The following is a 15,331-nucleotide window of genomic DNA, read 5'->3' as shown; positions in this document are numbered from 1 at the left end:
AATTTCGTAGCTAATTTTTTTAGTTATATCAAAATAATATTAAGAAGAAACACAAACAAAAAATATTTTTAATAAATTGTATGTTTTATATTTCCTGAATTTATGTTTCAGGATTTGATATTTTCTGCTGTATATGTGTCCCAGATTAATATTACATGTAAACTGTAAAAAATAGGGGGGGGGGTAAATTCACAAATTTTATTTATTTTTATAAAAATATATTTCGGTATGGCATCTTTTTGGCGAAACATTGCCAAAAAGATGCCAAGGCTTAAACCAATCAGAGCACGTCGGTATCCTTTGCCATAGACTTAGTCTGTACAATTTGCGAACTCGCAAAAATTTAGCAATGATGAGTATACTCTTCAAACACAGCATATGCATAATATGAAATTATGTTGTAATGAAATGATTTTTATTTTCTTATTTCAATTCTCAAATTTATTTATTTGCTTAAACTAACATACATTTTTGCCTATAAACGAAAAGAAACATAAAAAATTATTTTATTATTTTAATTTGTAGTTAGAGAATGGCACTGAGCAAAGCATGGTACAATGCATAATAATCTTTTATTTGTTTCTTTAATTTCGGCATGACCTCAAAATATTTTAAACATCTTGAAATTTACGAATAAGTTTGAGTTTTTACTAAAATTGTAATTCAAACTGCCACTACTTATTACTCCTGACGAATAAACTCGTCATAACGCAAAACGTGTACTTTTTCCATGACGAATATACTCATCAAAAACAGTTAACTAAACAGTTAGGTTAAACAGCTTTGAACACAATTCTTATGCATATAAATATACCTAATACACTTGAAAAATTAATTTTAAACATCAATTATTTTATGAATAAAACTTTATTTTTCAAACGTTGTGAAATATCATTCGGCTGTTTTTAAAGTTGAGAAACAATGTTTAACCAAATCTAAGAGTACATTGATGTAGCTTTGTTGAAATTCTTTGCAAATTTTACGCTTAGCGCATTTTGTAACTCAACATGTACCGCATCATTCGAATGTTTTGAAAATGGTTCTGTAAATTTTACTGAATGGCGGCTGTGTGTTAAAACTATTTGTTGTGCAAATAAAATAGCATACGAAAAAAATCCTTCCAAAATAATAAAAAAATTCCTAAGTTCCCTTTAAGCCGTTATTTTTGTGTTATAATTTATACATACTTCTTAATATAAATATAGAGTCCATAAAATTGCATTGATAGATCTATTTGATTTCTAATGGTAATATATTCGAAATATTTTAAATTTTTTTTTTAACAACAACAAAATTTGGGATTGTTTTATGACATACATACGGACTGGCATACATTAGTTACGAAATATTAATCTTTAGAGTGAATTTGTATTTTTACCGAATCTATTTTTATTTATTTTTTGCTGATTAATCCCTGGCATGGAATAAATAAAACCCGAAAACCGAATTTGTGTTTTAGACGCGTTTTCCCCAAATAATTGAGACCAAAATTTAACACAGAACTACAACTGCAGTCGCAAAATCACATATCAAATTTGATATATTTAAATATGAAATGAAAATTTTAAGATGCATCGCTTTTTATTAGTTTTGAATGTTCATTTCAATCTTTCTTGTAGGTATTGTATCACTTAAAATAATTTGATTAACATTAATAGTGCATCTATCAAAGTTTGAGAAATTTTGCATTAGTATAACTCCTCTCTAATAGTTAATGGATTATAAATCGAATAGTTAATGAAATATAAATCGTAAACCATTCATAAGAATGGGGCTGTTACAGATGATAGTATTCGGAATCAAACAATTCTATTAATCATAAGTTTTTGCACATTTATCTCTAGTGGTATTACAATCAAAGCATTGACTGGTATTCTGAGAAATACAGGATTAGCAAGAAATAATTTACCCACTTCAGAGGGCTCTAAAATGCGTTCTATTGATTCAAATGAGAGAAAATTTGAACTACAGATTATTAAGATGATGCGCTTTGCATTTATTAAATAAACAAAATAAAAAAATAGTACAAAAAATTCACCGTTAGGTGGCGTTGTAATACACATAAAACCATTTATTATGGCTTATAATTGTTAAATAAAGTAAAATTAAAATTGCTCAATATATCCTCCTTCATTTTCAATAATATGCTCTAATCGGAGAACCATATTTCCTATAGATGACCGGAGTATTAAGAATATGGCGACTAATTTTGTCCTTCAGATCTGGTAGATATGATGGCCTTTGACGGTAGATATTGTCCTTCAAATAACCCACAACCAAAAGCCGCAAAGGGTGATGTCCGGCGAGCGAGGAGGCCATGCTATTGGGAAAAGACGGATGATAACTCGTACTTCTGTGAAATGCTGTATTAACAATCGCTTTATACGACGATCAATATGAGGTGCTGCACTATCCTGCATGAAAATGAAGCCTTGTAGAAGAGTTGGAATTACAAAATCTCTGAGCATATCATGGTACCGTTGTCCTGTGACGGAACAGGTTTGGATTCTATTTGAAGTTATTTCTTCAAAGAAATACGACCCAATGATAAAGGTAGCTGTAAAACCACACCATACTGTCATTTTTTCAGGATGCAAGGGTTGTTCCTGCCCAAATTCGACAGTTATGAGTATTAACTTGCCATTGAGGCAAAAGTGGGCCTCATCACTCCACAGAATGTTCCGTGGTCAAGTTGTGTCAACCGCCATTCGAACAAGGAACTGAAGTGCAAAAGTTTTATGGACCTCCAAGTCCCCGTCCTGCAACAGGTGCACAGACTTGATTTTGTATGGATAAAAATGCAAAATCTGCAGTACGATTTTTCGTACAGTTGAATACAGCATATCCAGAACACGAGAAACAACTGGCAAACTCACACTATTATGCGACGACTGACTGCTGACTTCAACGAGTGCGGTCACAACATTTTCGACGCTGGAAGACGGGATTTTTTTTTCGTCCTGTACCTGCAAGAATGCCAAGTTACCCAGTTTTTTCAAAATTCTGCATCACCTTGTGTAGGGCACCAGGATACATTGGACCTCTTCGTATCTGCTTCATACGACGAAATTCCTTTAGAGCTGCAACGGAGTTTTGTTGGTTCTGGTAGAACAATTTCACCAATAGTGCCTTTTCTTGCAACGTAGGCATGACGAACAGAGATGAAACTAATATTCATACAGAATTCGCCTTATTTTTATGCAAAGAAAAATGGTAATAGACATGCGCTGTGACGCAAATTATGTATCACATTTTTAATATATGTAAATAAATGCCATTTGTGTTAGAGCGCCATCTATTGGTAAATTTTTGTACTAATCTTTTTTAAATTAATAAATGCAAAGCGCGTCATCTGAATAATCTGTAGTTCAAATTTTATCTTATTTGGACCAATAGAACGCATTTTAGAGCTCTCTGAAGTGGGTAAATTATTTCTTGCTAATCCTGTATTTTCCAGATAAATCATGCTGAATGTGGGAATAAGTATGAGTAATGTTTTTTTGTGGTCTATTGTTTTTAACAACATTGATATAATATTAACAAGTAATATTATATCAATTTCAGAAACAAAAACCATAAAAAAGTTATATGTACTAATAATAAAGATGAATATATGTGCGTTGGCGCTATATATGTCAGATCGTTTGACCTGCCGCTACCATTTGGCACATGCATACCTAAAAGGGTAAAAATGTGAACCTCGGAGCAATTCTTTTAAATTTTTTTAATTAATTAAGAAATTTGAATTTTTGTGTTTTTCCGTGATAACATCCGAATATATTATTGCACAAAAATAAATGTTACACCGTTTCAGAATTTTAATTTTTTTATTATTATTACCAATTTACTAACAGTAATACAAGTAATAAATACAAATTTAATAGTCTTACAAATTTAAGAAAGTTGCAAAATTTTTGGATTTTTTTTGCTTAATTTCTAACAATTGTTGCCCTGAAGTTCAATCCCTTTTTATTGCTTCATAAACTGATCGTGTAATTTTTTCTTATTGTTGAAAGTTAAGGAAAATGGATTTTGTTCGAGATCTATGTAGTTTATGAGACATATAAAAAATGAAATTACAATATCATGAAATTTATGAGATAGATGATTACACTTCTAATAGTGCCATAATATCACGGGATTGGTTTCCATTTGAAAGTTTCATGTACTTAATGAGCGGAGCATATTAATGCAATTAAAATAACATATCTTTAATGCCTGGTAATTGCATGGTACCATGACTATGAAATTATATCTAAATGATTTAATTGGAATTAAAGATAATTTTGCATGCTTTCTAGAAAACTTTCCGTTTTCTTAAGCTTCAAATTATAGCTTTCAGAGCATCTTAAATTCTTAAAACTAAAACAATACTCCAAGCAATTAGAATTCCATCGGCTTGTTTATTCTTTCAACTTAACAGCGTATATTGCAAACATTGCCAGATTCCAAAAGGTTTACAATTGATCATCAACTGTGCATCAGCTATTATACAAAAAATAAACGAAATAATATTTATGAAATATGTTTATCAAAGAAAAAGTCGTTTGCTTTTACTTTTTAATAATATTTTAATTGAGATAAGAATAGTAACAGTTATAAAATGTCTGAAAAGGAATCGTCTGCTAAATGTCTATTAACAGATTTAGATTATGATATTTACCAAACAGATAACCAATTACCAAGGCTGATCAGCTGGTGCCCAAAGGCGAATAGTGTCAAAATAGATAATGCTTTTTACGTTGAATTTTAAGAATAGGTTCTTTTCATGTGCACAGATTACGACGGCGACAAGTTCATCGGTCCCGACGATATTAAGCAGGCGACCATCGCCCTGACGAGGAGCGAGCTGAACGCCGAAGAGGTCGGATTGGTGGTAGAGAAAGTTCTGGAGGAAGGTGACAACGACGATGATGGGAAGCTGTCCTTCATGGAGTTCCAGAGCGTCATCTCCAAGGCACCGGACTTCCTCTCGTGAGTACTGTAACTTTCAGAGCAATGAGTCTCTTAAGGGGGCCACAAATATCAGCAGTGTGCTGAAATCATTTCTGGAACATATAATTCACGTAAACAGAGATAGCCTTTAACCGTTTCATTATTCGCAATTGAGTCCCGCTTCTAAAAGCTCCCTCGTCAAAGTACAATCTTCATTCAATTGTGGGGCGTATTTTCAATTTGATAAGCAGAGCACAGGGATTCTAAGAAATTTTTTTAAATAAAAGTTATTTCAAGTTTTGTTAAGAATTTCAAGAAGCTATTTAATATAAAGATCAAAGACCTTAGAAACTTTAAAAGGTGGTTCGAATCAAACAGTACTTTTTTTTTCTCGAATACTATTAAACACAAGCCAGGGATTAATCTCCAAAAAGCTCGCCAAGGTTGTCACGATAGATTGATTCAGTAAAAATGCTAAATTCAAGACAAAGGTTAATATTTTTTAAACTATTGCATTCCAATTACATGCAAGTCGTTTTCTATCATATCATGTTTATTAGAGAACATGCAAGAAAGTTTTGGGAAGACCCCTCCCGATGTTTTTTTTAAATACTAACGAAGTAAAGTAAGTTCAAAAGTAAAAATTTTAAGTTTCAAGTCAATGATATGAATTACCGATTTTTCCAAAACAATATATTAGAAGGCATTACAACACTACGTGTCACAAGAAACTTATATCAACATACTGCATGTTTCAAAACCAGAACAAGGGGGTGGGGGTGGTCTTTTCGAAACTTTCTAATATAAGTGTTATTACCCTCCTGTTTTATAAAATTATGGACCTTGGGCAAGGTCGTGAATATCACAAGTGCTCAGATTTTTACTATCAGAATCAAGCACATGAGTCCTGTAATTCGTAGTACAGTTATCGGCGTATGACTCTGCGTTTTAATGTGCAGATGGTAAACGCTCGATACATAAAATAAACATTTCTTATTTTAGGATATTACGACCAACGATTTAAAGTATTTTAAAGAAATTAAAATAAAAACACAAACTACGTCAAATCCAAGCAACGGCGAGCATCTCACTCGTTCTATTTATTTTTACAATATGAATCTCGTTGCCAGATGCAACAGCAGAAAAATAGTTTCATTTAACACAAAATAATATATAAAATATTTTTGATGCAATTACTTCAAAAACAAACATGAACAATTATAACAATTAAACAAATACAAAACATTAATAATTATTTATAATATTTAGTTACGTGCGAACCACAATAACTTGCGATGAGAGTTGCGTTACTCACAACCTGTTCCTACATCACTCCCTTGCCAGTAACGAAGTTACGCTAATTAGAAAAAAAAATTGAAAATGACATTTAAATTTAATATGAATAGAATGCACTAGAACAACATTTTATGCATCGTCTGTAAAACGCACAGGTCGTTTTATTTTCCTTCCACAACGCGTTTGTGTGGTTAAAGCAGGCAGTTTCTCGTCCTTTATTGAATCACTTAATGTATTCTTATGTTGCATCCTTTCAGTTGAGCCACTTCTTTTGGGTTCACAAGATGCAGGACTGTTAACAGTTGATGGCAATGGAGCATCAGAAGTGTCAAAATGTGTTAACTTATAGGCTGGTTTAATTCGATCAATAGAAATATTTACATGTTCACCTTTGATTAATAACGTGAAAAATTTTTGCGTTCGTTGTAATACTAAAAATGGTCCTTCATATGGCGGTTCTAAGGGTTTTTTTACGCGATCAATCCTAAGAAATACGTGAGTAGCTGTATTTAAATCTTGTGGAACAAAAATGCGTTGTTTACATTTTTGCTTGGGTATTCTTGGTTTTACTAACTGCATCTGTTTTCGCAGATTATCAACAAAAGAATCTGTAATGGACACAGTTTTCGAATCTTCAAAAAATTCACCAGGTAATTTGATAGATTTACCAAATACCATTTCGGCTATTGTAAAACTACAATCGTCTCGAAGAGAAGCTCGTAAACCCATGAGAACCGTAGGCAACGACTCAGTCCATCGAATACAGTTGTGGCATCTAATGGCTGCTTTTAGCGTGCGATGTAGGCGTTCTATCTTTCCATTACTTTGGGGATGATAAGACGTCGTATGCCGTAATTTTACACCACAAATGATTGCTAATTTTTTGAATAATTCTGAAGTAAACTGAGTTCCTCGATCCGTAACCACGAGAGAAGGTACTCCAAATCGTGTTATCCAGCATTCGTAAAAAGCTTGTGCAACAACTTCAGCAGTGATCTGTCGTAAAGGAACCACTTCCATCCAAGATGTGTGTCTATCGATGCATGTCAAACAATAGATGTATCCATCCGATGGAGAATACGGCCCAATCAAATCAATATGAATTACACTAAAACGATCATCTGGCGGTTTAAAAGTTCCAAATTCGGATTTTGTATGCCGCGAAATTTTATTTTTTTGGCAATGGAGACATGCTCGTGTCCAGTTACGAACTTCCTGTTTCAGTGAAGACCAAATGAATCGTGATGACATTTCTTTAACTGTTGTACGAATTCCAGGGTGAGATAAACAATGGATTTGTTGAAACATCCGCATACGGAAAGGCTTTGGAATAAAAGGTCTAACCTTTGATGTAGATGTGTCGCACCATAAACATTTTCCGGATGGAAGTTGACACTGCTTAAATTTCAAGGATTTACTGTAAAGTCGCAGTTGTTTCAGTTCGTCATCATCAATTTGGGCATCAGCAATTTGATCATAGTCTATAGATGGCAGGTTAACATTAGCAATTCTCGATAATGTATCTGCGACAATATTTTCCTGACCCTTTACATGACATATATTTGTGGTAAATTGAGAAATATACTGTAAATGTCTCAACTGTCTTGGCGACGCTTTGTCGTTCTTTTGCTTAAAAGCAAAAACCAAAGGTTTATGATCAGTGAAGATTTGGAAATCTCTTCCTTCCAAATAATGCTTAAAATGTTTTACGGCCAAATAAATAGCCAAAAGTTCACGATCGTACGTCGAATAATTGGTTTGTGCCTCATTTAACTTTTTTGAAAAAAATGCGATAGGTTTCAACCCATCAGGTTCGTGTTGTTGCAAAACTGCTCCTATAGCCAAGTCCGATGCGTCTGTGTGAAGAGACAGAGGATAATCGGAATTTGGATATGTCAACATTGCAACTTCTGCTATATCCATTTTGCATTTTTCAAATAATTTTACAGTTGCCTCACTCCAAGGCACTTTTCTCTGATCTTTCTTTTTGGCACCTTTTAAAAATTCATGAAGAGGGGCTTGAGTTTCCGCAGCATTTTTTATGTATGGACCATAGAAGTTTAGCATACCCAAAAATGTACGCAATTTTTGGAGGGTATTTGGCAATGGATACTCTAATATGGCCTTTACTTTTTCAGGCAGGGGCCTTGATCCTTTAGCAGAAATTTTATAGCCCAAAAATTCTAGTGAATCAACTCCGAAAACTGATTTGCTGACATTTATGCGAAGCCCGTAATCATTTAAGCGTTGAAAAACTATTTTGAGATGTGAACGATGTTCTTCTGGACTAGAAGAGGCAATCAATACATCATCTAAATAAGGAAACACAAAGTCTAAATTTCGAAATACTTCGTGAATAAATCTTTGGAATGTTGCCGGAGCATTCCGCAAACCAAAACTCATTCTGTTAAATTCGTAAAGTCCAAACGGAGTAATAATAGCCGTTTTTTTCTTGTCCTCCTCTGCAACAGGAATATGAAAATAGGCCTTAAAAAGGTCAATTTTAGAAAATATGACTTTGTTTGGCAAAATGTGCTGAAAATCTTCGAGTCTAGGAATTGGATATCTATCTGGGAGTGTTTGGTCATTCAACCTTCTGTAGTCCCCGCATGGTCGGAAAGATCCATCTTTCTTCGAGACCATATGCAGTGGACTGGCCCACTCTGATTTAGATGGACGAATAATATTATTGTCCAGCATAAACTTAAATTCCTGTTTGGCAGTTTCTAATTTCTTCGGATCTAATCGCCTTGCTTTAGAATATACTGGTGGTCCCCTAGTTTCGATGTGATGCTTTACAGTATGCTTTACATCAGAAATAAAAAAATTAGGTTTTGTAATAGATGGGTACAAATACAATAAATCTGAATATTTACAGGCACTGTACATTGTATTTACACTGACGTTTAAGGCAGGTGCAACTTTACCTTGAGTAGAGAGGTTAGTTATTACATCAATTAATGTTTTATTCTTAACGTCAACTAACAAATGGAAATGATTTAGGAAATCTGCTCCTAAAATTGGCTGTTTGATATTTGCTATGACAAAAGGCCATTGGAATTCACGACGTAATCCCAAATCAAGGGTTATTACTTTCGTTCCATATGTTTCAATTTCAGTTCCATTTGCAGCATATAATTTATAATCACTAGTTGAAATTTGTTTTGCGGTATTGGGAATAATGCTAACATCAGCTCCACTGTCCACAAGAAAACGCAAACCCGTTGTTTTGTCAAAGACAAATAAACGGTATTTACGGCAATCTTGATTTACTTCCGCAGCAGAACTCGCCGTTAAGTCTGCTGCTGATGCTAGTTTTCCGAATTTGCATTTTTCCACTCGCAAGGTTTCTTGCATTTATCGGGATGACATTTTGCTCCAAATTTATAATGATAAAAACAGTACTTACCAGCAGGATTAAATCGTTTACGAGAAGCGCTGCGCCCCCGATTGTTTTGATTAGCAGCTCTGCTCCTTGAACGACTGCGTTCAAGTTGTAAGCGGTTGATTTTACGCTCTAAAGAAACAATCTGCGAACGTAAACTATTTATTTCACTATCCTGCTGTATATCATCTCTAGATGTAGCATATATTTCCCGATTCGGATGCATTTCTACAATACGGTCAGCCATTTCGGCAAGTTTTCGGATATCTTCATTGCTGACGATTAGGATATTTCGGATGGAATCCGGCATTTTTTGAAGAAATAGAGTTTTCAACACATTATCCGAAATCCCATCTGTCGCCAAACTACGCATTTTTTGAAGTAGTTGAGTTGGCCGTAAATCGCCTAACTCCATTTCTGACACGAGACGCTGAATACGTCTATTTTCGCTTTCTTTAAAGGTATTCAGCAATCTCTCCTTCGCAGCGGTATATTTATTTTCATTAGCATCAGTGACTATATCCCATAAATTTTCAACAAATCTTGGTTCCATCTGCGCAATTAAATAATGAAATTTTGTTTCCTCCGATTTAATACCACTAATGGAAAATTGCGCCTCCACTTGGTAAAACCAAATTTCTGGCTTTTCTGTCCAAAATGGAGGAATTTTTACACTAACCTTGGCTACTTCACCATTAGATGCTGTATCCGCTGCATTTAGTTTCGTTTCGTCTTTTTCGCTGGTCGCCATTGCAGTTCTGTTTCCGGGTCACCACTTTATCGGCGTATGACTCTGCGTTTTAATGTGCAGATGGTAAACGCTCGATACATAAAATAAACATTTCTTATTTTAGGATATTACGACCAACGATTTAAAGTATTTTAAAGAAATTAAAATAAAAACACAAACTACGTCAAATCCAAGCAACGGCGAGCATCTCACTCGTTCTATTTATTTTTACAATATGAATCTCGTTGCCAGATGCAACAGCAGAAAAATAGTTTCATTTAACACAAAATAATATATAAAATATTTTTGATGCAATTACTTCAAAAACAAACATGAACAATTATAACAATTAAACAAATACAAAACATTAATAATTATTTATAATATTTAGTTACGTGCGAACCACAATAACTTGCGATGAGAGTTGCGTTACTCACAACCTGTTCCTACATAGTAAAGAAAATCGGCACCCTTGTATTAGTAGCACGACACTGAAAAATAATAGTTCGAAATACGATTCTTGACGTGAATCTTGTGTGCGATTTTTTGGCGATTAATTGTTGGCACGCAGTTAATACGCAAGTATCAAGAAATCGAATACTACAATTGCAGTCATAACATCTCATATTAAATTTCATCTAGTTGCATTTCCGTTCATATGACGATACAGACCGACAAACGGCCGATCTACTCTTTAGATGGTAAATCTGTGTACCAAATTTAATTCGCTTAGTCCTCTTCGTTTTATAATCATCGTATTAACTTATATTTGTACCACTAAGCTCCTTTTAAATTGATTTTTTTTTCCAAAATTTATTTGGCGTTAAAATTATAGACCAAATTTCATATGTCTAGCTCAAAGCATTTTTGAGTTATTGTGTTCCCAAACAGAAAGAAGTTCAAAAAATGTGTTGTTTGGGCTCAGTGAGGTCTGAAATGTGAATTGAGAAAATCGAGATTTCGAATTTTTTTTGACGATTACAATACTTTGTGTACGAGAAAGTAAAAAGTACATGTACTAGATTTATATAATAAAAAAATATAAAAATGACTCAGTTGAAATCTTAAAATAAGGTATCTAAGGAAGAAAGAAGCCTTTCAGCCTTTACGAATGATTGAAAAAAAATAATAAAAAGTTCCATTGTTCTTTTCACCAATTAATGGAATATCACATTATTTAAATCCTCACTATTAAGAAATTTAGTCATTGTAGTATGTGCAATCGTAAAGCCAGAAAAGAACAAATATATATATATTGGGTTATTATATTTATTCATGAATTCGTTCAGCGTGGGACTGAAATTTTAATGCTGTCTGGTACAATGAATAAACCAAAGAAGAAAATATTACAATCTATAAATCTAAAAAGCAAAAGTAATTTCAACCACAATAATTGACAGACCTATCAACATTTTTTTGCTGCTTCATTGTGTATTTATAATTTTAAGAATTCTTTGATGGTTATGCCAGATTTTTACTACTGAATTACAAATAATTCTACAGCAAAGTTTAATTATTCTTACAATAACGGTCAGATGTGACTATTTTACAAAAAATTTAGATGCAATTATATCAATACCAACTACAAATGTAGCAACAAGACAATTACATTTGTAAAATATTATACAACAAATAATTCAAAGGCTATATTGTTCCAGTATTGTTTATTGCATAGTAAGTAATCAGTAGAACAATTATAAAATTCAGTTTTACAAAACTGCAGAAGAAATGATGAACCTGAAATTCAAAAAATACTTCTTACTCTCGTTTAGTATAACTGCAACTGTAAACATTTTAAGGATCCATACATGAAAATTCATAAACGAACTTTCCATATGAGTGCATCATTTTGTCATTTAATGCTTTTAAACTTAAAAAATCTCATTTTATTTTCAAAAGTATGCAAAAAAAAAAAAAAAAAAAAACTTACTAATACATTTAACCTTAAATATATGTTTAAAGTATAAAAATGCATCATTTTTTAAATAAAATACGAGTAATTATTTTTCTTTTTCAGAACATTCCACATTCGAATTTGAAAATGGACTCAAGCATACTCTCATTACATGGATACGGACAAGCACATTTTTATATCTTGTAATATCTAAACACAAATTTTTAATTAATATTTTATTTTTAAATTAATATATATTTTATGCATAAAATTTATTTAGTTAGTTCTTTATAAGCCTTAATAAATTTATAAATAAAGGCAGCATTTGCAGAGATTATTCTGAATAAAAAAAAGTCATGCACAAAATTTGTTAATTATTTTGCTCTGTAGTACTTTAATTATTCAGAAAAAAACTATAAAACAACAAAATTTTACAAGTACTAGAATTTTATAAATCATAGCTGAATTTTTATTTGATTTTGTTTAAATGAGTAGAGAATTTTGTATCTGAACGAAAATAACCTGATGTACTTGCAAAATCATTAAGAATCTCAAATAAATTTGTGTATATGGAGTTAGACACTGACACTAAAAAATATTTTAAAACTTAAAAAATGTGCTTCTGAAAATGTATGATGTTTAAATTTATTGATATTCTAATTCTCCCAATAGTGATATTCTAAACTTCTTAATCTACATCAGTTTTAGTCAGATGAATGGAACATTATCTTGTCTAAAATGTTATCTCATTAAAAATATTTTACTATGAGTAGTAAGATGGGTTGGGTGAGGTTCTGATGAGCTGAATAAGAATATTTTTTCAGCAAAACAATTATTGACTCGAAAAATACAGTGTTCGAATAATGCTGGACAAATTATGCAATACAAGGGTCTTCACTCTGCATACATAAAGGCTATCCAAAGGGCCATAACCATGAATAATCTTATATTTTGGGGAAAAATACAAGATAAAAAATATAATATGAACATCCGATACAAGAAAAATAAATATTAGCATTAACAGCAATGAAGGTACATATTTAAATAAGTAATTGCAAAATTCAATACTGCACATTGAAAGGATGTGTCTGGTCGCAATGGCTTATTAATAAAATATCAGCTTAAGGACCGGAGAGTTAAGTTCAAAATCTGATTTTACTACAGGACTGCTGTGCATGTGAATCTAAGGCATATTAGATCTATTGAGGACCAAATGGTGTTTGAAGACATGGTACTAACTCAAGTGTCGTCCTCATTATTTGATCATAGTTCAAAATTATGAGGTCCATTCTAAAAAGGCATGAGTGTTGTTTTAAAATGAAAGATTAATATAACTAAACGACAAAGATGTGTGACCAAACTGATCATGATCTAATCTTCATAATATTGACAAGAGTTAAGGAAGCATGAAGGCGACCAATTATATCTCTTCTTGAAGTAACTATGCTATTCCCTTAAATTTCCCCAGAGCAAAAAATCAAATCTTGAGATTGTAACACATAACAGGGCTCCCATGTCCAATCCAACAACCAGGTTACCCAATAATCATAAAGCAAGATGCATTTAAGAAATAATGTGAAAGATGAATGAATTATTTGAAACTTGATTTTATTTCAATTCATTGAAATATGCCTCAATAAATGATACAAAAATTTATTAAAATAAAAATTTCTAGAATAAGTTTTAATGTTTATAAAACATTCTATTCATGGAAAAAAATAGTATAATAATAGCTAATGTAGATACATTAAACTTTTAAAAAATGTATTTTAAGAGATTACAAACAGAAAGCTAAACATTTTGACAAGAAATTTTGAGAATGATATTGAATATTTTGGTCATGATAATGCCAATAAAAACATATCTTTAAACAAAGATATAAAATGATAAAAGATATAAAATGTCCAATCAAAATAATATGTATAAACTTTTAAATATATAAATACATTTTTACTAAAAAAATTCTACTCTTGTTTGTTGATATTGCTGACTTATTTAATCTATATACATTATTCAGTACAGTATTGTTTTAAAATTTCTACTGTTATGCCATTATATTGGCACCCTTAGCAAAGTTAAGGTGAGGAGGTCAGTGATGAAGTAATTATACAATTTATGCAAGACATGTTGGCATTAATCAAATGTAATTATAGATGTGGACACAAAAAAGTATAATCAAAAAGTATGTACAAATAACAAAACAATGCATTTGCAAATAATTTATTTTTTAAAAGTAAATTAATCGCAGTATGTACAATAAATTGTCTCTAAAAAATAAGATTTTAGAAAATCCAGTCCAAAACATAGCTATTGTAGATAGGGAAAAAGAAAAGCAATCAATATGGAATACAATCATTTTTCATTTAGCTTCAGAATTTTAATGGATTTGAAAATAGTTCCTTTGTTATCATCATCATAGGAAAAGTCAATTCAAGAACCTAGAAAAAATTCAAATACAACAATCATAAAAAATTATTAGTTACAAGGTAATTAAAAACATTTTTAAATACACATACAATATATATATATAAAAGGGATGCAAGTAACAATTCAGCTCTGAAGATGATTGCTTAAAAAAAACATTAACACATCCAATTTTTCCACCTTATTGGATATAGAGAGTTTAATTATTGCTGTTTTTTGTCATAAGTGTGTATTAATTTTATAAGAGATGGATATTGATGAGCAAAATTTACACCATTGCATTCTATTCTATTTACAAATAAAAAAGAAAGAAGGAGGAAAAAAATACTACTGCTGTAGCTATGGAAGTGATTTATTCAAGTTTAGGTAAACATTCTGTGAGTCATTCAGCAATAAAAAAGTCATTTGCAAAATTCCATGATAGAAATTTGATTCTTAAGGACGATCTGCATCTAGGTGCAATAAAAAAAAATGAAGATGAAGAATTTCAAATTTTACTGGATAAAAATCCATGTCAAATTTAACAAGAGCTTAAAGAACAATTAGAAATTACTAATTACTCATTAAGCAATACCACTATGCTTGTACGCAATGGGAAAGATACAGAAGAAAAGAAAACAGATTCCTCATAAACTGATGGAAGAAATAAAAACCAAAGATTTTACAT

The 15,331-nt window shown here is 31.7% G+C and overlaps 2 protein-coding genes across 3 annotated transcripts in view; one reads left to right on the top strand and one right to left on the bottom strand.

Annotated features, from left to right (window-relative positions):
• LOC129969023 (calcium and integrin-binding family member 3-like) overlaps positions 1 to 12,552 on the top strand; it is a 32,364-nt gene extending 19,812 nt beyond the window's left edge. The window contains exons 5-6 of the mRNA XM_056083421.1: positions 4,779 to 4,974; positions 12,364 to 12,552. Coding sequence (XP_055939396.1) covers positions 4,779 to 4,974; positions 12,364 to 12,385 — 218 coding nt within the window. The 3' untranslated portion in view covers positions 12,386 to 12,552. The remainder of the gene's footprint in view (positions 1 to 4,778; positions 4,975 to 12,363) is intronic.
• A 1,936-nt stretch (positions 12,553 to 14,488) lies between these two features.
• The window catches only part of LOC129968643 (SKI3 subunit of superkiller complex protein-like), a 45,538-nt gene continuing 44,695 nt past the window's right edge, over positions 14,489 to 15,331 (bottom strand). For both annotated transcript variants that reach the window (XM_056082739.1, XM_056082738.1), the window contains exon 41: positions 14,489 to 14,678. In XM_056082739.1, coding sequence (XP_055938714.1) covers positions 14,671 to 14,678 — 8 coding nt within the window. In that variant the 3' untranslated portion in view covers positions 14,489 to 14,670. The remainder of the gene's footprint in view (positions 14,679 to 15,331) is intronic.

This window comes from Argiope bruennichi, chromosome 5 (genome assembly GCF_947563725.1).
Source record: "Argiope bruennichi chromosome 5, qqArgBrue1.1, whole genome shotgun sequence".
Taxonomy (NCBI): Eukaryota; Metazoa; Arthropoda; class Arachnida; order Araneae; family Araneidae; genus Argiope; species Argiope bruennichi.
The sequence above is the reverse complement of the archived record's forward strand: the minus strand, read 5'-3'. Positions and strand labels throughout refer to the sequence as shown.